The sequence below is a fragment of the Mercenaria mercenaria genome, unplaced genomic scaffold (genome assembly GCF_021730395.1).
Source record: "Mercenaria mercenaria strain notata unplaced genomic scaffold, MADL_Memer_1 contig_1035, whole genome shotgun sequence".
Lineage (NCBI taxonomy): Eukaryota > Metazoa > Mollusca > Bivalvia > Venerida > Veneridae > Mercenaria > Mercenaria mercenaria.
Genome location: NW_026459006.1, coordinates 1 through 24,317, shown reverse-complemented (window position 1 = coordinate 24,317; position 24,317 = coordinate 1). Strand labels below are relative to the sequence as shown.

Sequence of the window (24,317 nt, the reverse complement as noted above, 5' to 3'; positions counted from 1 at the left end):
TACTTAACTTTAGCCTTGTACAATATTATTTGCCTAAATATGTTTGAAACCCAAGTACTTGAGCATACAACTGGCACTATCTTTAATTTTGACAATAACTTATTCACATGTATTTTCAGTTTTAAGACTGGTAAGAAATTATTTGCATCTTATTTAGATGACAACATATTCATTCATCTTTCCGGTATATTAGTAGAAATATGTCAATACTATTTTTCTCGAATTTAATTGCTCATATATGGAGTGGGATAGGTCAACAACTATCGTTGATATGGCGATTTTTATCACCCACCTGTGCATATAATGCAATGTTTTAAATAAAAGATATGCAATTTTTGTGATTAATTTTTAAAAACTTTTTGTCATTTACATTTATCATGTTAAAACAGTCATTAAGAAATAAATGATATTTGCACATTTTGCATTTGTGTAAAAGTTAATTTTACCTTTGATAGATGCAAATGAATATGCAATTACACATGAGTTAAATTGGTTAAGAGAAAGAACGGAAAAGTTCATTTCATGTCGCTATTAATAGGAGCTAATTAAAAATACATGTAGGAGTTTTTATTTCATTTGTATACTGCAATCTATGAAAAGAGCCTTTGTAAGCATAGAACGCAACCAAGTAACACGATAGCAGACACAACAATGAAATAGGCAACACCCCTCACGCCCCCTAGCACCGTCTTTAGCTGATTTCTCCGCGATTCAGAACCAGAAACACACTGAGTCCAGGTACAGGACGGCTTTTTACAACCACCACATGGCCCTTAAAGACTGATGTTGATTGAGTTTGGTTATAAGAAAATGAAATGTGCAACACCCCTCACTCTACCTAGTACCGTCTTAAGCATTGAAACGTTTTAGCAGAATAATATAGTGTGCTACGTAGAAGACTTATGATTGAATATAGTCATTTGCATGCGTAATAATGAATTAAAGGTTGCGTTTATACATTTGCTGTCGTCGCAAGTAAAACTATTTATGTGTAAAGCAATTCATCAGACGAAATACCTTTATTGTATGTTTGTCAAAGGCTAAAGGAAACTATGTTAGAGTATATTTTACTCTAGTTATTCCTGTTTAAACATGTTGAAGTGTTCAATAAGAAACGCATGTAAAGGACGATTTTATTGTAAATTTAACAACCGAGGAATGAAACAATACATTTGGGTACTAGAGTAATGGCCCCTGGCAAAAATGAACTAACATTCGAGAAATATTCTAATATCGCAGATCAAAGTATGGATATCAGTGATTTTTTATGGTTTCTTTCTGATGTAAATGACATATTAAGCTGCTTATACAGTAAAAAAGAAACCATGTTCGTTGAAAGAAATATGATAAATGAATATATAGTTTTTGTTACATGTTTAGTATATCTGAGAAATTTTCTCAAAAAAGAGAAATTAAAGAAAGCATGTGTTTTATGTAATTTTGGAATTTGAAATAAATTATAATTATTTATTTCAGTAACGTAATATTTCTTATGTACTGAAATGAAAATGTAAGGAAATTAAACCAATTTGTCATGAAATGTATTCATAGTTTGCTGCTGTTCCTAGTTCCCATGTTGGAATACCACTTTTAAATTGGCCATGCACTTATTCTGCCCATTACATAGTGGCATACCCTTATGACTGCTGAAAGTGTGTACATATTAAAATAGACGTATTCTATTTTCTTAATCTTATGTCTATGGAAAAATAGGGAATGTACTTACACGTCGTAGTTACATTAACGTTGACCTGCACATATTTTATAATTGAATGTTTAAAACGCATCGTGTTATGCCCTTTGAAATCTGACATGGCGTTGCTCTAAAATGCACCATGTTCGCCAGAATATACATGTTAATGTGTCAGCCATGAAACTGTGATAAACTTGTTCTTTATTATTGAAATCTTGACAGATAATATAAACTGCATGCAAAGATAATTTATTTATGGCATCAATATCACAAGTTTTACATAACATGAAAATATTGGATGTGAGATGAATGTAAAAGCTGTGTTTGTAAATCGACACCAAAACAATCGTCTTGAGCAACTCTTCTACTGATTATGTTCATTTACGCTGTTGTTGAGGGAATGCGATTTTTAAGATTTGAAAATACATGATACAACACAATCATAAAAATGAAATCATATTAAGGAATTTAAAGTATATAAACACAATTTGAAATATGTTGAGAAGTACGTAAAATGCAAACAAAATCTATAACCAAGCAAAATAATAGCGTAATCGGAGTCTGCTCATGGGAAGTAGTGAACTATGCAAAATCCCTCACGCCCTTAAAACCGGCCTTAGCGAAATAATTGTTTATATTCAAACTGAATGGACTCCATGATCCGATCCCAGAAGGACCAAACAATACAAGAACAAGTCTAAATACGGGGAAATTTTTAAGCCGCTCCAGAAAAAGGGTTTTGAATAATTAAAAGGATATATTTTAGAAAGTGAGGAGGGTAGATGTATGGTGCATGTGCACAACACTCTTCCCAATGACCTCTGTTTTACAATATCTCTGCAATAACATTTTAGGGTTATGATCCGGTCAAAATTGTTAGGAGTATTTATTATTCAAAACGTAAGCAAAATAGAATTTTGTTTTTATACACTATACTTTCTATCGATGGTCCTGTCATTGTTTGCAGCTTTAGCAATTTTCATTTAATTGGATTTGGATAATGCTCTGGACAAAAGCGTAGGGAGTAAATCATAAAAGGGTGATAAAGATGAGCAAGGTAGAGATCTGTATCTTGTAATTAAACTTTCCCTTAATGGTCACTCTTATTCAGTGAAGGTTTAACAACATCTCTCTACCTGTTTTGGAAATTTTCTCAATATAAATGTGCTATGACAACATCAAACATAGGAAAGATTATTTAAAAAGGTAAGGAATGAGAGTCATAATTCTTGTACACTGTCCTCCTCTCTGTTGTATGGTATCCCTTCATTATGTCTGGAAATATGGTTCGGACAAGGAGGCTGAGACGAAATGATAAAAGTAAGCATGTTGGAGTTACGGTTACTGTACACTGCCCTTCCTCCTACTTGCATTTGTCATTGTGTAAAGTGTTAGTAATATCCCTTCAACATGATCGTAATTATGTACAGACAATAGAGATGTGAGTAATTAAAAAGAAATAAAAAGAAAGCAAAAGGGTCTTTTCTCTTACCGGTCCCTCTTAAACTGGGACGTTTTAGCAAAATGCATTGACAGTGCTGGAGTTATGCTCCGGACAAAAGTGAAACGAACAAATCAAACCAAGATGGCCCTAAGCCGCTCACCTGCGTAACACGCAATAACAATGTAAACATGTTTTAACTAGTGATTTCATGAAGACAAATATTCTGACCAAATTTGATGCACATAAAATAAACATAGTAACATAGAGTGTTAACAAGCTTTTCCTATGATTTGACCGGGTGACCTAGTCTTTGACCCAAAATGACCCAGTTTTAAACTTAGCCTAGGAATCATCAAGATAAACATTCTGATCAAGTTTCATGAAGATAGGATCATAAATGTGGCCTCAAAGGTTTTAAAAAGCTTTTACTTTCATTTGACCGGATGACCTAGTTTATGATCCCATATGATCGAGTTTCGAATATGGCCTAAAAATGATCAAGATAAACATTCTAATCAAGGTCCATGAAGATAGGGTCATAAATGTGGCCTCTAGGTTGTTAACAATCTTTAACTTTGATTTTATCTGATGACATAGTTTTTGACCATAAATGACCAAGTTTCAAATCAGACCATCAAGATAATCATTCTGTGCAAGTTTGTTTCAAATCAAAACATAAATGAAACCTCTATATGGCTGAAAGGGCCAAACTAGAAAATTTTATGATGGAATCTAATCGGTTTTCTAAGGGAACTAAGATCCTATTGTGACTTAAGTTGTGTTTAAGTGTGGTTAAAATTAAATGTAAAATGTCACTTCTATCATGTTCACAAGGTAAAAATTAAAATATTTTCGCTCTTTCTGGGTCACTCAGGGACCGTAACTGATTGAATCTGATTCATCATTGAATCCAAGATTCATTGTTGTTGAAGATATTTTGCAAGCTTGTATCAAATCAAAGCATAAATGAAGTCTCTATATGGCTGCAAAAGCCAAAATAGTAAAGTTTGGCCCTTTAAGGGGCAATAACTTTAGAACCCATGATGGGATCTGGCCAGTTTTCGAAAGGAACCGAGATATTATGCCAATACAAGTTTGATTAAAATTAATTGCAAAATGTGGTCTCTATCGTGTTCACAATAAATTGTGAACGGACGACGGAAAAAATGCGACCACAAAAGCTCACCCACTACATGACATTTGAGCTAAAAAGGTAAGCAAGACAGGTGTATATACTTTGTACACTGCACATCCTCGCAATAGTCTTTGTCATTGTGTGATTTTTTAACATTAGTTTTAATAGGTTTGGCTTTGTGATACGGCCACAGATGTTATGAGTAATTAAACAGGGAATCAATTCAATAAGTAGGCGAGATAGAATTACGGCTGTGGACACTGTACTTTGCCAAATAGTCTCCGTCTTTGTTTGAAATGTTAACCATATCCCGTTAATAGGATTGCAATAATGCTAAGAAAGATAGCGTTATGAATAAATCAACGAACCCACTAGCTAGCTAGGAAGCTACTAGCAAGCGCCCTACCGATAGGCTACTATGGCGGTACACAGACATTGAATGTATTCCATGTATTCAAACGGCCAGACAATGTAACAACACTGAATTCTAGTACGGGATGTTTGCGCTTCAAATTTTTGGCATCAAGAAATTAATTTGAAAACTGGGTGCATAATTTTAGCAATGTTGAGAATATTATTCGATCAGTGAGCATATCGGATTTGTATATGTACTAAGTAGCTATACAAAGTATGGTGTAACAATACTTAGTGCTTCGAAAGCTGAACTGATGGTTTCGTCACAAAGACCTTGATTGGCGACCTTGCCACATTTTGCAATGCTGCTATCATCACTGGGTACCATAACATTTATTGTATGGCCGCGGGAATTTGAAGTCAATGAACGTAAATTTGGTAGCATCCCTATCATTTGAAATACCGATATGAAAATTAACCATTGCATAATGTGGCAAGAGATTTTTTCCCATCTTAACCACCTTCGTCTTTTGACCATTGCTGTTGGATGGATGGTTGTGGTCTATATATCACTCCACTCGTGTGGAAATTACATAAATGCAGACTGTATTGCAAATATTTTAATGAACTATTTCACAACCATTTCATCTATTGTTTGTAATATAAATATGGTATATACACCTACATTATCCTAATCCGCCTCGGTAGCCTAGTCGTAGAGCGTCCGCTTCGAGTGCGGGAGGACGTGGATTCGATCCCCGGCCGCGTCATACCGAAGACGTAAAAGATGGCACTAGTAGCTTCTTTGCTTGGCGTTCAGCATTATGAGGATATTGCTAGGACGGGTCAGCCCGGTGTCAGTATAATGTGACTGGGTGCGGTATCATGCCACGTGTCTACGGTGTGATATTCAAGTGAGGCAGCACTATAAAATTGGGCACTGTGCTCACTGCCACAAGTAGACACCGTCGTTTATATGACTGAAAAATTGTTGAAAAAGACGTTTAACCCGAACGCACACACATTATCCTAAGGTAAAAGTGTACTGATTAATATTACTTTGCCGTGTCCCGTGTTTAATATGTTTTTTTTTTCGGGTATTGATATGCTTCTGTATTTATATTGAAACTATTCCCATTACTTTTCATTCATACTATGTGCATTCATCTTAACAGGATACCTATAGATATTTCCTATGAATCATCAATGTGTTTCAATTTTTAGCGGGATTTGACGTTGACGATTAACGACGTTACGTCAGTTCCGGATTTGTATTTCATTTGTTGTTGTATTAAAAGACGCCATGATGTAAAGAATTTCTCGTGATTTGTCATTTTGATAAATGCCTTAAGGCCGAAAGGTTAATAAAACAAAGTGAAAACTATAATCATTTCATACTCATTCAAAACAATTGCGGTAAATACCCCAACAATTCTAGCTCTGTAGTTAGAGCTAAAAGCTATGAATGAAAAGGTCGCGTGTTCGCGGAAGGGGCGTATGGTCTCCAAAGGAATGGCGTATGTTCTCCATAAATATGTTACAAAAGTCAATATATCTAAGTCATATGTTCCCATGTTCTGATTCATGTGAGGCAGTTAAGCGTTGAAAATAAGGAAACACCGTTATATAATTTGATATGAATTACAATTTTGTGTTAAAAATTGTATAGAGTGTAATGTTTTCGGAAGGCTCTGTAATTTTATATCACGTTGATCACTAGTTTTATAAATAGCATATTTTTGTTCTTCAAATCTACTTTGAAAGGTCGGTGAGCGCAATTCGAGCATTGACATTATATTATTAATTCTTTCGAAAAGCAACGGATATGTTATGTTGAATTCAGATTTTATCAATAGTGACCTTTCTTCTACATTTCATCGTAATAGTAAACAGTCCTTTAATGTCATCTCTTTGTTGTATTTTCTGAAGTATTATGGCCACATCTTGCTGATTATATATATTTCATCTTTTTATTACGACGATTATGTGTTTAAATTCAAATAACAGACAAGTATCAATTACGCATTTATTACAAAATGTACTACTAGATTAGGAATGGCTGGAAAAATGATATATATTTTTTTTGCATTTAATATTGCTAAAAAAGTAAACTGTTATTTACTAATATTTTACTAATAAATATAAGCTATTGAACAGATTTTATGACTGTATTTGATGTAAAAAAATGTTAATGTTTATACTAACACATGCATGTAAAATCATTTTTCTCATCCGTTCTCCATTCATATCAAAGTAAGTATTGTTTCTACTTTTATGTCAGGAAGTTTGAGCCATGTCTTACAAGTATATTATTTACTGAGAATAGTATATTTTTTTAGACAAATGCCTAAACAGTAAATTTTTAGTGTCAGTACTGTGTTACATAATTTTCTAAAATCAGTTGACAAACAAAATTGATTGATAAGCACAGAATGCCAGTTTCACTTACATATTGAAATAAATATTTCCTCTTCCAAATGAAACAGCCATGAACAGACATTTCCAAAATCGAAAAATGTTACAGGAGCGGAAATTGTTTATTTATTGTCCATTGTTTTCTAGTTTAGGTCGGCTTCGATATCTTAACTAAGGACCATACGACGTTTATCATAGAATTGCATTCTAGTGTATAAGTAAAGATTCCATGTAATCCGCTGTATGAACACATTTGCGAGTGTCTCTAAGTTAATTGTATTTAACTACTTTTAATATGAGGAAATAATGAGTTTTGCTCAAGGTTGTGAACGGTAGCATTCATTTCAACTACAGTCCATGAACAAAATTAATCAAACAGAGCCTGCAATATTTTCATTTTAACGTATTGAGCAACATGTGGAGTGTCTGCTTTTTTTCCTTTTTATATGCAGAAAAACGTATGCACCCGATGTCACAAAATGGATTGATAGTCTTATTTGTCTTAATGCCTCTTAAGGATGTACGAGCGTTGTTTTTTCAGTATATCCGCCATTTTGAAAAATATTTCTTCTAACAGTGCTTTCTAACAGAAGTTCTGCCAAACATTAATGCTTGATAATTAAAATATAGTTAATATTGTACAATTTTCCCAAACAGATTCTACTTTTTGTGAAACAAAAAATTCACCCTTATTTTTGATGGCATTTTCCTAAAATTGACGTAAGATTTACAATGGGGTAGGGGTAGGTATTTTCAAATATCTATTAAAGTAGATCAGGTTTGGTTGTGATACTTTCTTGACTGATACATATAAGATAAGCTATAATTGAAATAAAAGTTTTCAAGACAGCACTTTATATTATCTAGAAAATATAAATTAAAACACAAAGAACAAAAAATATAAAAATTCACCAGTTTTTAACATTTTTTTTCTTAATAAATCTCTTAGATGCACGGTGACCTCCAACTTTTTTCTTTCCATTTTGAAGCACTTTTGAGTCATTAAAGCTGCAAAATATTTTGAAAATCTGAATGTCAAATTTGTTTTTGTAGATCTAACTACGTTTTTCCATTGAAAATAAAGTGGGTGGGGTAATTATGTCAACATGTGAAAATGAAGGAGATTTGCCAGTGACATTTATGCTTATTTAATACTGACCTCACCTTGTATTCATATTAACCTGTAAGACCTGAAATCCCTGTAACATTAAGTGGGATATTATATGTTTTATAAAGTTCCACCATGTTTTCATTTTTACAAAATTTCAGAAATGCTTAAACAGTGGGTGAAGAAAATGCCCCATAAAATTAAAATGAGTTTGGTGACCTATGTTTTTCTTCTCTTATTTGTCTTTGAAACTAATGTTCTTCAAACTGACAGAGTATGAAAACATATAACCGTTAGAAAAAAATCGTTCCTACACTCTTAATTAAAATCAAGGTAACATCTAGTGTGTAAGGAATGTGATACTGGAAAACAACATTTTCGAATTTTCTTAGGGTTTAGGTAATCTACTTTAAATCAAGAAACAACATTAAAGCAGTTTTAAGCAGTTTTGTATGAAGTAAATATATCTATAGCCATGTTTTGGCATTGGTGAACAGGTAGTACGTAGTTTCACATCTATACATTGAGCATACCCTAGACGCAATATCGTATATGTATGTATATATAATTATATATTTGTATCTTCGAGATCCAGTTAACTTTCAGAGAGATAAATATAGCTTCTCTGGTCCGAATCAGTCAAAAAGACTAAACTGTCACTGCTGATTTATGAGATATAAAAACAGAGATTTAAGCATATATGCAAATGTTGAGCCAGTGCGAATGTGTAGTACAATTCGGGTGTGTATATAAAGCAGCATCGAAACTAATCTTATTGGGTTAGTTGACTTGCTGTGGCGCTTTGCTGTAATTGGTCTAGCATATTAAAATTTAAGAAAATCTAAGCGAGCGTGAAGTCATTTTAGAATTTTTCGATATATACATCTAAAATGTATTGATTGTCAATACGGATATTCAATAGCGGAAAAAAGATGAAATAATATGCCTTTATTTTACAAATTTAATAAATCTAATCAAATTAAGTAGTATAAAATAATGTAACTCAACCGGTTTCACCCGTTTACGAGATCTTTAACGAAAAATTAAGGATTATTTATTACAAGAACAACGTTACTAATACTGAGATTTATTTATTTATTTATTTATTCATTTATTTTTTCTCAACTCTTCATCAATTATCGTGCATTTTATGTCGCATAGGGTAGCTTTTAAATTTAATGATATTGATGAGTGAATGTACATGTATGCAAAATGGAATTACACTGATATATTCTCCTGGTAAAATCATTTCAAATCGAGTTTGTTTTTAAAGTGTGTTTGTCGTTAAAATTATGCTACTGATACTCTTATTGTTGTAGGTACTGTGTTTTAACATTTATGTAGAAGGCCATATAGGAAATGAGTTGTATGTATACTATGTACTTTTAATATGTCACCTTCTTAAAATAAAGTTATTATTATTATTATTATTATACTGTACTGTTGACGTTAGTAACGTCGCTTGGTAACGATGTCGTTTTATTGTAATAAGGGATGTTACTCTTCAGGAGTTTTTTCAAGGGACGTCACTATGTATTTATTAATGTGTTATTTTGCATTTAGTTGTGGACAACAAGTGTGAATTGATAAAGTTTTTTTTCTCCTTACTTTGAATATGTCTGTTTCTCGCAATTTATAAATTGGCATTATCCTAAACTTTTGATCTTTTGACTTCTCGCAAAATTTCATACATCAGATGTTGAAATATATTGTACCTTGATGTTATAATGTATCTGCTCGTGTAGTTCTGAAACATACTTTACCGAAATAAGATAAAAAAGTTACTAGTGTTTATGTTTTAAACACATTTTTATACAGAGGTAAATGCTATGTAACTGTTGAGACATATCTTCTCTTTTGAAAGAATTAGTTTTGACATTTTAAAAGACGAATATTGTCAGTTTAGTATATATTTTAAAATTGACAACAATGATTTCACAACCGACATACGAACAACGGGTTTCCTCTATAATGTTCGTTAATGAACTATAATATGATTGTACAGATCAGTAATTCCGTCCAATAAGTGATATTTAATAACCATTAAAGTTAAGGAAACGGATCTGTTTAAAAACACATGTTTTACGAAAAAGTAACATATGTTTCACTATCCATGTTGTACCTGTCTATATATGACGTGCTGTAAGAACAAAATGTGCTATGTTATAAAGTTCTTGAAATGCAGATTTATGTCATCTAAAAAATCTAGGAAGTGCTTTCATTAGTAATTGTAATAAAAAAATATATAAAGTGATTCCGTGCATTTCAAGAATTTTGTATCCATAAAACACTCTTTTTTCAGTAAAATATATATAGAACACTCTCAGAAACGTTAGTCACGCTATTGAAATAAAAAAGAATTTAGCTTTATTTGATATGATACACATTATAATATTTACTTAAACAATACTGGTTTATCATTTTCGATAGCTTATATCAATTGCTATCTGTTTTCAGAAAATTGAATATCGGTATGTTTATCTGGAGGCATTTCACTTAAGATATATATAGTTGTCAGCAAATGCAAGATACAATTATATGAGAAGAGCAGTATAATTTCTAAAGTACATATATTTATAACGAGATGTGTATGGATCCTTGCTCTGTAATAATTGTTGCAATTAAAACTTAACTGCACGTTAAGCTTTCAATTTTGTGAATAGTATAAAATCTATCGGTTTTCGTTCTCATTTATTATGTTCAATACAACTACCGAAGTATAATTATTTCCGAAAAAAGTGAAAACGGTGCACAGACGACAAATGTAGTATAACATATCGGGACACACTTTCGATGCAACAGAAAAGTTTAATTACTGTACCACGCATAACACGTCCTTTTTGCAGAAGTCTTATCTTAATGCGTCATCTTCTGTTTTAAGAGGCGTGGAAAAAGCAAAATAATATAGAAATATGTGGCGAAGCAATGTAACTTGAGTTACAAAAATGTATACTGAAACTATAAAAAATAAAACGAACCAGAATTTTCCGGGACAATTTTTAATGTTTAAGTTTATTGAGTGTCTACTGATTTTATTTCAGATTCTTGTACACGCTGACATGACACCTTTGAAAGTAAATATACCTTTTATCCCAGTGTCGCTGTGTTTCATACTTATTCAGATTTATAATTGATAATTTTATCAATAAATTATTTATATGCATATATATATGCAGCCTGTCTTTATACAACTTCCTTGCGAATTGTCTATTTCTATGGTTACCAATCACGTTTAGACAAAACATACCTCAATACTGAGTACTTGAATAGATCACAATAAGTCCTGAAAATTTTATGAAAATCCGAAAACATGCATGCAACAACCTTCTGTCAATTGTTGCTTCTTCCAGAGAATTTCTATTGAGAGGTACCTCGGATAAATCTACGTAAGCAGCAGTAAAGGCAGACATAGTTCGACATTTAAGAGGGATATTCGGTCTCGTTTACAAATGTGTCAGCTGAAGTGTTTGGTGAGTTTCTCGAATATTTGTTTCTGATACATTATAACGATTTCTGTTTAGTATTTACCAACCTAATCAAGATATGCACGTACGGAAAGTCTATATCACCGTACTACTTCTTCAAAAGCATTTGTTTAAAACCGATATCATATCAATTTATTGTACATACATAGTGTGAGGTTGGAAAATTACGTGTTAGCATCGTTTCATTTCCATTCTGGTTTAACATGTATTGATACATTTACCTTCCCTCGTACACGCTAGACTGTTCTGATTCAGTGTTTGTTGGATTCGTTAAATACAAGATCATGATTTTTATATCTATAACAGAATTTCCGTTCAAACTTTGTGTTAACAAAGTAGGCATGATTATTTGATCATTTTGTCCCACTAAAACTACTACAAACAAATATTTATTTCCATGATTTCAAAGAGTAGCTAAATGATCTGTCAGTTTTCAACAAAGGGAAAATGAAAGTAGACGTCTTTGGCTTGATTACCTCAAATTTATTTATATAAATGGAGTAATTATAATATGGCCAGCAACTGTTATAATTTCAGGATATAAAATAGCGGCATGATGAAAATGCCGCATATTTATTTCAAATTACCATCTAAAAGATAATGTTTTCGCTTTCTTTATTACATATCTACGAACATTTTGGTAGCTCTTCAGGTGGAATATGACAAAACATAAAGCTATATATATATTATACTATATTTACGCGAAATCAACATTTTAAAGGAGGATGTAGTGACACGAGATAATTTACTAGTGTTTAACCATTCATTACTTTACAGAGAATTGATAATGTTTTTCTTTGTTACATGGTAAAATGGCTATGATTCAATAAGAGCATACTTATCACAGGTGACTGATCATTGTGGAAGGTGGTGTACCTACTGACACCATTAACATAATTTATCTTTAATTGGTCATCTGATCAGAGGACCTCAATTGTGTTTACAAATTAGTAATGGACATTTATGGTCATCTTGTGCGTGGCAGGTATCAGTAAATTACCCAATATATTTAAAGTTATAATTATATCTCGGGTACGCTGACTGAAATGCAAAAGGTTCACGCCATTTACCCTCGTCATTTTCCATCAAGGGATGATGCTTAAAGTTGTCATTTTCGGTGGCAGACTATTTTAATTGTGAAAACATTTTCATTTTTGATCTGATTAATGGCATTCATTTTATGGGGAAAAGTTAGACGTAAATCTTTAACATTATTACTATTTCAATAATCTATTTATCTATTTAGGTCCTTTCAATGAAAGGCTTAAATTCGGTATTAATCACAACAAATACATCAAGAAATTACATTTTAGGTATATGTAGTTGAATTTAGAGAGCGCCCCATAGATATAATGTCGCCCATATATATTTGTTCTATTGAAAGCAGCGTTTTTTTCACCAAAATATTCGGCGAAGTTCGGCCCCATTCCCCCCTCAAAATGTTTTTCCCCTTCCCGAGGCGTAAAATTTCCCTATGAAAATACAAAATAAAATCAATTAAATCATAATTCACTAGTTTATTTTATCTATTTCCATATAGAAAACAGTTCACCGCGGTATCTCGCGTGTTGTTTACATCGACACCGGTTGGAGTAACTTTCCTAGACAAATCAGTATCATCATCGAAACGCTTTATTATTTTGCACTGCAAGGGTGTTGAATGTTAGTCTGTAAATGATTTTCATTGTATTTGTTTGAACGGGTAGTGTTGAGTTTTCCATTTTCTAGTCAGTCAGGGTTTGATTTTATGCTTCGGGAAGGGACTAGTCCAACGCATACACATTTTTGTACCCCCCGACAACAAAGTTGTAAGACGGGTATACTGGTTTCAGGTTGTCTGTCTGTCCGTCTCTCTGTCTGTCTGTCTGTCCGTAGACACAATCTTGTGAGCACCAACTTTCCTCATCCCCTTGACACAATTTAATGAAACTTCACAAAAGTATCAGTAACAACAGTAGTTGTGCATGATGCATGTTAGGTTCTTTCAGAATTGTTTTTTGCAGAGTTATGAGACTTTGTTTTTTGTTACTATACTATATACAAAAACACAATCTTGTGCGCACCAACTCTCCTCATCCCCTTGACACAATTTAATGAAACTTAACACAAGTGTTCAGTAACAAAGTAGTTGTGAATGGTGTATGTTAGGTTCTTTCAGAAACAAAATGCAGAGTTACGGGACTTCGATTGTTGTTACTATACTATATACATACAGTCTGCATATGCAATCTTGTGCGCACCAACTCTCCTCATCCCCTTGACACAATTTAATGAAACTTCACAAAAATAATCAGTAACAACAGTAGTTGTGCATGATGCATGTTAGGTTCTTTCAGAATTTTTTGCAGAGTTATGGGACTTTGTTTCATGTTACTATACTATATACATAAACACAATCTTGTGCGCACCAGCTCTCCTCATCCCCTTGACACAATTTAATGAAACTTCACACAAGTGATCAGTAACAACAGTAGTTGTGCATGATGCACGTTAAGTTCTTTTAGAAAAAAAAGTTGCAGAGGTATGGGACTTTGTTTTTTGTTACTATACTGTATACTTAAGCACAATCTTGTGCGCACTAACTCTCCTCATCCCCTTGACACAATTTAATGAAACTTCATACAAGTGATCAGTAACAACAGTAGTTGTGCATGGTGCACGTTAAATTCTTTCAGAAAAAAAATTGTAGAGTTTCGGACTTTGATGTTTGTAACTATACTATCTGCATACAGTCGGCATATGCAATCTTGTGCGAGCATAATCTCCTGAACCCATGGACATAATTTAATGAAACTTAACACAATTGATCAGTAGTAACCCTAGTTGTGCATGATGCACACGGCGGGCAATCAACCTAACCAGTGTTCATGGATCTTGTACCAGTACATACCTGTTAATCCGCAAGTAAATGCCAAGTTTCCCACCTTAATCTGAAGTTGAGGACGATTAATTTCAGACACAATGTGTGCCACGGAGTACATACATCCCGCCCGGGGATCAAACTCACGGCCCCACTACCCTAAGATCTGCCCTCTCCCTATTAAGCTGAACTGCCGAGTTCTAAAATAATTTATAAACTCATATACATATTATAATGTTATTAAACAAGCGTATTGGCCCAAGGCCGTATGATTTGATCCTTTACTCCTTCATAACTGTTACTTTTATATAGATATGGGCAAATGGCATAAACTGTCATAAAACAAAGTCTTAACTGTAAACCAATTAATATTTTTACATATCGTCTTACCCTATGAGTTGTTGTTCAATATGAAGGTTAGTATATATATTTATATCATACAATATAAATACTTAAAAAATTCAGAAATTAAGTTTATTCGGCAAAAAATGTTCCAGGATTGTTTGGCTGAACGTAAGCGATAGGCTTATTAAGCCATCTTATGATTGCGATTTGATAAACCTTCAGGGAGGGAGTTACGCGCCTTGGTCAATGGTGGACAGAATTCCGAGAGCTCTCACAAATCTTTTTGTTTTGTTAAGTTTTTTTCAGTTTTGTGGACTCTTCAACAAAGGGAAAACGTGTTTTGGAACTAACTAAAGGTGAGCCCTATTTACGCGGGGTGAACCCGTGTTTTTGGACTTCTCTATTGAAGGAAAGTTTCAGCCTTTGTTCAATTTTGTCAACGGACCAAATGGCGGGCAGCGGGGATCTTCTATCCAGACCTCTGTCTGTTCATTTCCAGACGAGATTCTTAAATCGGGTATCTCATGAAGATGTACTCTCAGCATTATCATCAATAGAAAAAGTGGAAACTCCACAGGTCGTTCAACACGACACAAACGAAAATGTTGCAGGCTCGGTTTGATTGAGCCTGTTCATGGACGGTAGTGGAAATGCATGCTACGATAAGTCCGATATAAAGGCAATTTAAATAATCAATTCGCTCCCTATTTCCAGAGATATGGCCCCTGAAATAGTCAAGAAATGCACATTTTCACCTAATTATGTGCCTCACTTAGAAAGTATTTAATGTAAATTCATGAAACCTTGCTTGAGTCCTTATCATAATGTGACCTTGCACATTTGGCATTTTTATTGAGAATGTTAGCGTTTATTACAGAGTTATGGCCCTTGAAATAGCCAAATTAGTGGATTTTTGTTTGTGATGCTCAAAGCTCAAAAAGTATATGGTATAGAATAATGAATCTTTTTCTTATTTTTTTTAGGCTATACCCCATTAAGACTGCAAACATTTGAATTATTCCCCCTTATTTGTGACAAATGTACTAGTGTGTGTGGGAGGGTGGGGTGCACTCCCTGTGTCCTAGAGACCCATTTTATTTTTATTTTTTTTTTAATTACATTCGGTTTTAACCACACTTACACACAGCTGAAGTCCCAGCGAGGTCTCAGTTCCTTTCAAAAACGGGCTACATTCCTTCATGGGTGCTAGAGTTACTTTCCCTGAAGGGGCAAATTCCCTAGTTTGGCCCTTCAGCCATATAGATGTTTCATTATACCCACACTAAACAAAGTTTTGAGGGGTATACTTGTCTGCCGGTTGGCTGGTCCATTGGTTTTCATGGTTTCCGGACAATTACTGATAAAACGCTTGACAGATTTTAAAACATTTTGGTACACAGTTGTCACATATAAAAATACAGATCTAGATTTACTTTGAGGTCAGTTGGTTAAAGGTCAAGGTCACACTGTCCCTTAACAGTTAAACAGTCCGGATGATAACTTTAGAAATCTTAGGCGTAAGATCATGAAAACTAATAGGGACTCACAGTGACCCAGAACAGTTTAATTATTTTCAGATGAAAACTTCAGATCACTTGCGCCTAGGATCATGTAACTTAGTAGCGAGGTTGATAATAACCGGTAGATGACCCCTGCAGATTTTGAGTTCAAAAGGTCAAAGGTCAGAGTGAACTGGAACATTTAAACAGTTTCCGGAAAGTAACTTGAGAACCCTTGGATCGAGGATCATGAAACTTCTTAGAAACGTTGATCACGACTAGTAGATGACCCCTATTGATTTCGAGGTCATTTGGTAATAGGTTAAGCAAGTTTGATATTTGCTTAGTTCTGTGACAATGCCATATTAAGGGGTATAATTCATCACTCCTGTGACAACTCTAGTTTATGCTTTGATTTGAAACAAACTTCAAAGAATGTTTAGCTTGACCTCTATGCCAAGTTCAAAGCGGGGTCATGTTGCGTCAAAACTAGGTCACCAGGACCAAAGAAAGCTTGTTAACACCCTAGAGGCCAAATATATGACCCTATATTAATGAAACTTGGTCAGAACTCTTACCTTGATGATTCTTGTAATAAGTTCGAAACTGGGTCATATCTGGTCAAAAACTAGGTCACACAATCAAATCAAGGAAAAGCTTGTTAACATTCTTCGACCAAGGAAATCAAGGTTTAACAGGTTTGCGAAATAGCGTCATAATGACCCTTATGTTTTAAATTACTTTTAAGTTTCTATTAATCACCTGAGCACAAATCACCATTCGTCAAAACTTTTACCAGGTCACATCATTCTTCAACAACAGGTTAAAATTGCGCCAAACTTTTGTCAGTACAATCTTGGTATGTTCTATCAAGTTTGTTAAAATGTTTCAGCTCGGCTGCTTTAAGGGACAATAAAATAATAAATGAATAAAACACTTTTTCATGGATCTTCATCAAATTTGGTCTGTTGCAAAAACATAGAGTATTCTTACGAATTTGCTAAAATGGGAAAGGTTGATTCCTTTTAGCCACTTGAGCTAAAACAGAAGTACCTTTTTAACAACTTCATCTTATGAACTGCATTTTGACTCTTCATTAATATTGGTCGGTAGCATCATTGTAAGATTCGTACTCGCAAGTGTTAGAATGGGGGCACCCAGCCCCTTTAAGGAGATGTTAGAGGTAAAAATAGAAAAACATCTAAACGACTTCTCATGAATGAGTCAATTTTGATCTGTAGCATCATTGTAAGGTCCACTTCCAAACTTGTTCAAACAGGCCCGACACCATTTTAGGACCAAATGTCATTTTCGACACTTAAAGGTGGTTCACAAAATTTAATTCAGGATTCCTCACAAAGACCAACTTCTATAATTGTCTATTTGTTGACATATATGTTTCAAAGATAGTATCAACTCGAAATGATAGAAGTGTACAAAAACTTTAAGATAAAGCATTGTCGCACCGTCAGTAGTAAAGGCTGATGATCTATTACCGGTACCGGATCACTTCCAATATGGTACCAGATCATCATGCCACGCCATAGCCCCCGTTGTGAGTCAGGAATGATCTGGTACCGGTACCGGATCACTTCCAATACGGTACCAGATCATCATGCCACGCCATAGCCCCCATTGTGAGTCAGGAATGATCTGGTACCCGTACCAGATCACTTCCAATACGGTACCAAATCATCATGTCATGCCATAGGCCCCATTAAGAGTCAGGAAATTTCTGGTACCCTATGGGAATTTAACATAGTGTACCAGATCACCATTTATGGTACTATAAAAAATTTACCAGTAGACAATAAGAAAAGGTACTTTCTTTCGTAAAAGAAATGGAGTGGCCCTGAAAAGGGCCGTTGTGTTTTTTTTGAGTAGTATCTCTACCCAGTGGTGCTATCAGCAGGGGCCCTTTGGACATAGGGGTGAACCCTAACCACCCTGACGTAGCGCCGACCCATGTATCGCTCCTCCATTCTTTGCCTTTCTGCCCGTCTCCACTGTTCTCTATCTCTTAAGTATCGGATGATCCTTAACGCCTCATTCGTTCTTCGCTGGGTGTCCCTCCACCTCTCTTCTTCTCTTCTTAGCGTATTGAGGATACTTTTTCTGAAGAACAGCAGCTCTGGCTTCGAGTTGTTGCAACTCCTCAATTTGCTCGGCACTGGACTCCATTATGAACGAATGATGGACTGTAGGGCAATGTACTTGCTTATATAGGGATCGCGCGGACCGTATAGAGAATCAATATATTAGCCAATGAGATTTGATCTTATATGCAGGACCAACATCTACATGGCTAAGTTGAAAAAAAGACCAGGACTACGGGTCCTTTTGAGGGATGGGGTTATGGCACCTTTACAACTACCCTTAGATAGGGAAAAACAACAATACAAGAATTTTTGTGCACACATTTTTTTTATTGAACAAGTAACTGTATTAACAAAGAGCATTAAGGGTACAAATAATCATGGTCTAACACATACAATTCAAAAAAAGCTAAAGCAAGTTTATCAGATTGGTCTGCTGTACAACACTGGCAATGTTCAGGTTTAGCAAGTGATCTAGCTTTTGCATACAAGTGTCCATAGAATTGTTTAAACCAAGTTCCTACATCTTTGTCATTGAGATGCCAATATCTTGGCTCTAAACGAAATTTGATAGTCAATATAGTCTCTAAATCATATCCTCTGGCTAAAGCGTCCAAAGCAAATATGCAGTAAACGCCACAAATGGCACTGCTTCCACTTTGAAGTCGTATGTTGTTCCTAGTTTAGCTTCGGGTACTGTTGTCCAAGAAGGGTCGAATAGCTTCCTCTAAGGGTGATAATCCATAAGAGTCAAAGTAGATGGCTGTATTTTCTCTGAAGTAAATAGCCACCCAATGTTCTCCAGGTCATGGAGTCATGTGTGTTCACTATGTAAGCTTTCACATGACAGGGTTTCTGCTTCGGTAGATGATCCTTAGGACACACTTCTCCATTGAGTGTTCTCAAAAAAAACGATTTATCCAAGATGTATTTAAGTTCATGGGTATTCATGATTCCAGGCGTCTTTCACTCGATCTGCCCATATACTCATCCAGCTTTCCCGTGGATCTGATTGATGACGGGCTAACTTGTCCCTTATATCTACCCACATATGCAGGGCTTATACTTTCTCACTGCCATGCACGTCCATGAGCTCTAGTTTTGGATACCATTTTTCAATGACATTGTAAAGATTCAATTGATTGAGAGCTTTTTCAATGTACAGCTCCACCCACTCGTCCGTAGATGTGAACAAACACAGTTGATGCTGTAACTGACTGGGATGATCCACAATACATCCATAACAGTTCTTATGTACTTCATCGAAGATGATTGTTTGAAGTTCTTCCACAACACATTCGTTTAAGGTGTCTCGCATATTCTTCAGTTTTCTTTTAAATATCGGTTCGTGGTATTTCACCGTCTCAGCATCTTCTCTAAGTTTTCTGGCATAGGCATGACCATCCATGTTTAATATATGTGACGACTTCTCTCTATCCGTTGATTTCAATTTGATTGTCGAATTTTGCGTACACTATCACGTTCACGACGCTAGGAAGTTGTTGTGCAAACTGAAAATCTATCCTCAGGTTCCCCGTTTTTATAGGGTGAGGTTGACCTTCCTCGCAACCTTGATCTGCGGTGAGATCAAATCCCCAGAGAGTGTAGCCACTTTTATATTCTGCCATAGTCAATCCAATCGACCTGTTGAGTCCAAGAGCTCCTGTTGCCTGGAAGAGTGACATGTAGGATCGCATACATTCTCCATTTTCAAAATCTGGTTGGAAGGCTTTGTTTTGAATGGTTTTCCCGTCTATACTGACTTCTAGTTTAGACAAATGGAAATGTCTGAAATCAAACGGGTTGGTGCCGGGGTCTCCATTCATATCTGCATTTCTCATTACACAAATGATGAGTCGTTTTGGAAGTTGTCCAAGAAACAAGTGATCATCAATTTTAGATCTCTGTCCATCGGGGATCGTGAATGTTTTCACTACAGCGCGTCGTATTGGGATCTTCATGTTATGCTGACTAATGGTGCTTCATACGCCCATACGCTTCATACTTCCTTGAGTTCATCAGTGAAGGAATTCATCATGTTTTCGAATACTCCCGAGCTAATCTCTATCTTGAAGCCAAGAATATAACACAACTTCTTCTGTTTTTGTTAATTTTATTCAACACACTTTTATGTATGACTTGTTGGTTACAATGCTGAAGTCAGTTCTGGTTCATTTAAAAATGTCCAACGTTTTTCTTGTGAAAAAGTACCGCCCCTTCTCCAGTCGTCTATATGTAAAAGTACTCTTTCACTCTCAGTACCGAAACTTTTCTAGTCAGTGCTGTTAATAGCTTCCAGGTTAATGTTCGCTTCTCCTTGTTCTACTGCTTTTGTTACAATAGTTTTAAAACGTTGAAATGTGTCAGGTTTGTTCAACCATGCACGTATCTGACGGTTTGACCCAATCCTTTCTTCTTCGCAATGGATGTGAAATACAACCACAGCATACAGTTCAAAATCCAGAATATGATACAACGAAAACCAGGGTGTTTCTACAAAATCTTGATATACCCGCTGACAGATATCTGGAGAAAGTACGTCCGACTCATTTGATGTCATGTCTACGACTGAACATATCCGTAAGGCACGGTCTTATATTGATCCTTCTGAAAAAGATTCCCTGTTTTGGACAGCTTGTATCATATTGTTGAAATTGACTTTTTGGGTGGTATTGTAATCCAGGGTAATGCCTTTGACCTTGCACACTGTGTGGCGTTCCCCATTGACAATGTACTTGTACCCGTAGTTTTTAGGACCCAGGGCAAAATTGTTGACGATTCGTCTATTGGGTACTTCATCAGTCCACTTTCCCAATCGACTGTCTGTAATGGGGATGTTGTATTTATCAGGGTCATAAATGTACATACAACTGTCTGTGTCAAAGTACAATACCCGATCCCCTAAACGTTCCAGGACTGAGTACAGCTCTAACCTAGCATAGGCAGTGACAAAAGCTGAAACTACCAAATTGGCTGCAGCATGGGGTTTTGACATATCCGTGTAATCGGAATAATTGATCAGAGAAAACTCATCATGTTCAAAGAAGTCAAAGTAGTGGACTTTTTCGTGAGGGTCAGCCATGATCTCGTATAACCTGGCTGGGTTGTCAATGTATTCCGATTTGGGCCATACATTGTTTTGGGCATTCTTTCCCCAGAGACAATTGAGCATGGTTTTGGCCACGGCCCTTTTGCCTGGATTCTTCTCCACATCTTCAAAGATGACACCTTATGCCTGAAAATAGTCGCTTTTGAACTTGTCTTTATCTGCCTGAGTCTTGACCCAGTTGGGATAACCACTGGCCTCCTGTTTCCTTTTCAAGTACTTATTGGTGTTTTCCTTATAGACAATGTCGCTCCATTCCTTGAAATGCCAGATTTGATACACTTCAAGGGATTTGTAACCTAGATCTAAAGCCTTATTCAATTCCACTGAAGTCCAAACCCCAACCAAGACCCTTTCCTCCTCTGAATGTGAGCAGGTCTGAAGTTCTTTCTCTGCACATATATGGGACAAGGTGTACACCATTATCTTGTTGCAATGCATGGGTAGGACGGGTAACCATAAATCTTGTGGAGGAAGCACTTTGCACTTGACCAAACCCCTGTATTGTTTAAGGTTTTTAATATCAATTTCCTCCTGACTTAGAATGGCAGGGTGATGAAGGGGATATTCTTTGTATTTGTTCACATAGGGATAGAGTGAACAAATATCAGCGTACTTAATCTCTTGAGTGGTGCTTTCATCTACTTCATGGTATAGAGTGACTGCATTGGTACGTCCACCAAACAGGCCATCACGAGGTTTGATCGGTTCCATATGGGGATAGAACCGATCAATCAAACTCTTGTACTCAGGGTCTTCCTTGCACTTTTGGTCAAATTTACCTTCCCAAATGTATGCAATGTGGAACCCTTGGTTTTGCAAAGCTTCAAATCTTGAAAAGGTCTTTACATACAATGTATTCATGGTCTTTAACGAGTAAGGATTCTTGACCTCACGCTTGGGATAGCATGTTTCACACCCATGAGTCCAGCACCCTAGAAACCCATACACCGTATTGGTCTCTGCATTGTAACCATCAACAGAATAGGGACCTATACGGACTGCCCCACCGTTCAGTGCATGACGAATGGGTTTTCCTGTGATAGTTGCCTCGGAGTGTAACCATCGTACACCTTTAATGGAATAACGGGTCTTGTTTGGATATCCTGCATCTGAAATGATACCCAAACTGTTTTCTGGCAATGTGTTTTTGCGATGGGCACTAAAACAGTCTTGAGCTAAAGTGACACATTCGGTAAAAGGATTGATGCCGTCACTGGCCATTAACTGATGTTGAAATTCACCACAACCCCTCCTCAAAAGATCTACATCTGATCGACAATACTTTTCCATCTCCTTTTGAAAATAAAAGATGGAATGTGTGTTGACCTTTTCCTGATGCCATTCTAAAAAGGCTTCACGGGCTTCGGGTTTCATACCGCCAGGATGATAGTACTCTGACTCTAAGTAATGTCCCACATAATTCTGGAATTCAGCTTTATTGGCCCAATGTGGAAAATACCCTTTAGCCATTTCAGTAAGACCAAACGTTTTGGGAAAAGCTGACAATGGCATACTGAGAAAGCTCAAGGAATCCATCATTCTGAGTCCATGGCATTTCAGGGAAGTTTGCTTCCATTCATGATGACCTCGGGTTTGGATGTGTTATGATTGACAATATACCGCAAGATAAACTGCCTATCATAACCTTGAAAATTGTGAGCTATGACCGTGGACCATTTGTGGGTGGGTTTAAATAACCAAGTACAAAATTCAGCCACGGTATTATCACCTTAAACATCGTTTCCCTGTGCTCAGGTAACGTGTCGCAGTGATCGCACGCGTCCGTTATGTCCTTACGGATACATTCATCGCAAAAGCGTTGAGCGCAACAAAAAGTTGGTATGTGCTGGCTTGTATCGGACCGAATCTCAAAATAAAAAAAAGATGTAATCTGAAGGACCTTCAGATTCAGGCGAAACATATTTTGGTATATGACATTCATGGTTTGGTCCAACAATGTCCTTACAATACCTACATTTCTTAGACCCTGAACAAACATGACTTTTCTTCCTGCCTACAACAATACTATGACATGTTTGACATTGCCATATAGATTCACAAATACTTTTCTTTTTGTGTCCTGTGATTTGCTTATGCTTGTGATAACATTCAACACTTTTAAAAGTAATCCTACAGTCACTACAAACCACCTGTACGCCAGGTTCACATAGTTTCTTTGAATAACACTGACAAATGTTTTTACACTTGTGCTGTTCTAGATTGTTACAGCCAATGTCACAGTATTCACAATAATAACCATGTCCGTAGAATCCCTTGATCGAAGTGATGGTGGCAAAATGTCCTCCGTGGTGGTATAGGTGTATCACTTTACTCCTTTTCCTCATGGTGGGTGGGGTAAACAAAGGTCCACCTTTACCATGTTGAGTGTGAACCTTGATAATGTAGTCTGGGTAGAGTTTGGTCTGGATTTTCTGGTACTCCTCTATTCCGCACGGCTGATCGTATCCGATTCCAACAATATCCAATAACGTCTGAGCTTTCTTCTGTTGTAAAGTTTTCTTGGATTGTCGCATCATGTTCCATCGTTTTTTTCATTCCTCGGTATTTGATGTTTGTGCATGGCATATACCTACAACAATGGATCGTGCCAAGCACATGCTGTCATTAGAATTGTCAATTTGTATGACACTTTGTTTGAGTTTTGTCATCTTCTCTATACTGACATTCGCCCAATGATGCATATTTCGTCTGGCTTTGCCGGATCCTTCGGGCATAGAAATATGAGTAATTTCAGCATGCAGTTGACCATCATG

General features: G+C 35.7%; 2 protein-coding genes across 2 annotated transcripts; both read right to left on the bottom strand.

Annotated features, from left to right (window-relative positions):
* Positions 1–19,867: 19,867 nt before the first annotated feature.
* Positions 19,868–20,395, bottom strand: LOC128551378 (uncharacterized protein F54H12.2-like). Its single transcript, XM_053532224.1, has one exon. It carries the CDS (start codon positions 20,393–20,395, stop codon positions 19,868–19,870), a length of 528 nt encoding a protein of 175 aa, XP_053388199.1.
* A 1,268-nt stretch (positions 20,396–21,663) lies between these two features.
* LOC128551377 (uncharacterized) lies at positions 21,664–23,082 on the bottom strand. The gene has a single exon (XM_053532223.1). The coding sequence runs from the start codon at positions 23,080–23,082 to the stop codon at positions 21,664–21,666; it is 1,419 nt and encodes a 472-aa protein (XP_053388198.1).
* Between the last annotated feature and the right edge of the window lie 1,235 nt (positions 23,083–24,317).

What these genes read in the sequence shown, in the direction of transcription:
- LOC128551378 (XM_053532224.1), bottom strand. Translation starts at nt 20,395, where the DNA reads ATGAAGATCCCAATACGACGCGCTGTAGTGAAAACATTCACGATCCCC.
- LOC128551377 (XM_053532223.1), bottom strand. Translation starts at nt 23,082, where the DNA reads ATGATGGATTCCTTGAGCTTTCTCAGTATGCCATTGTCAGCTTTTCCC.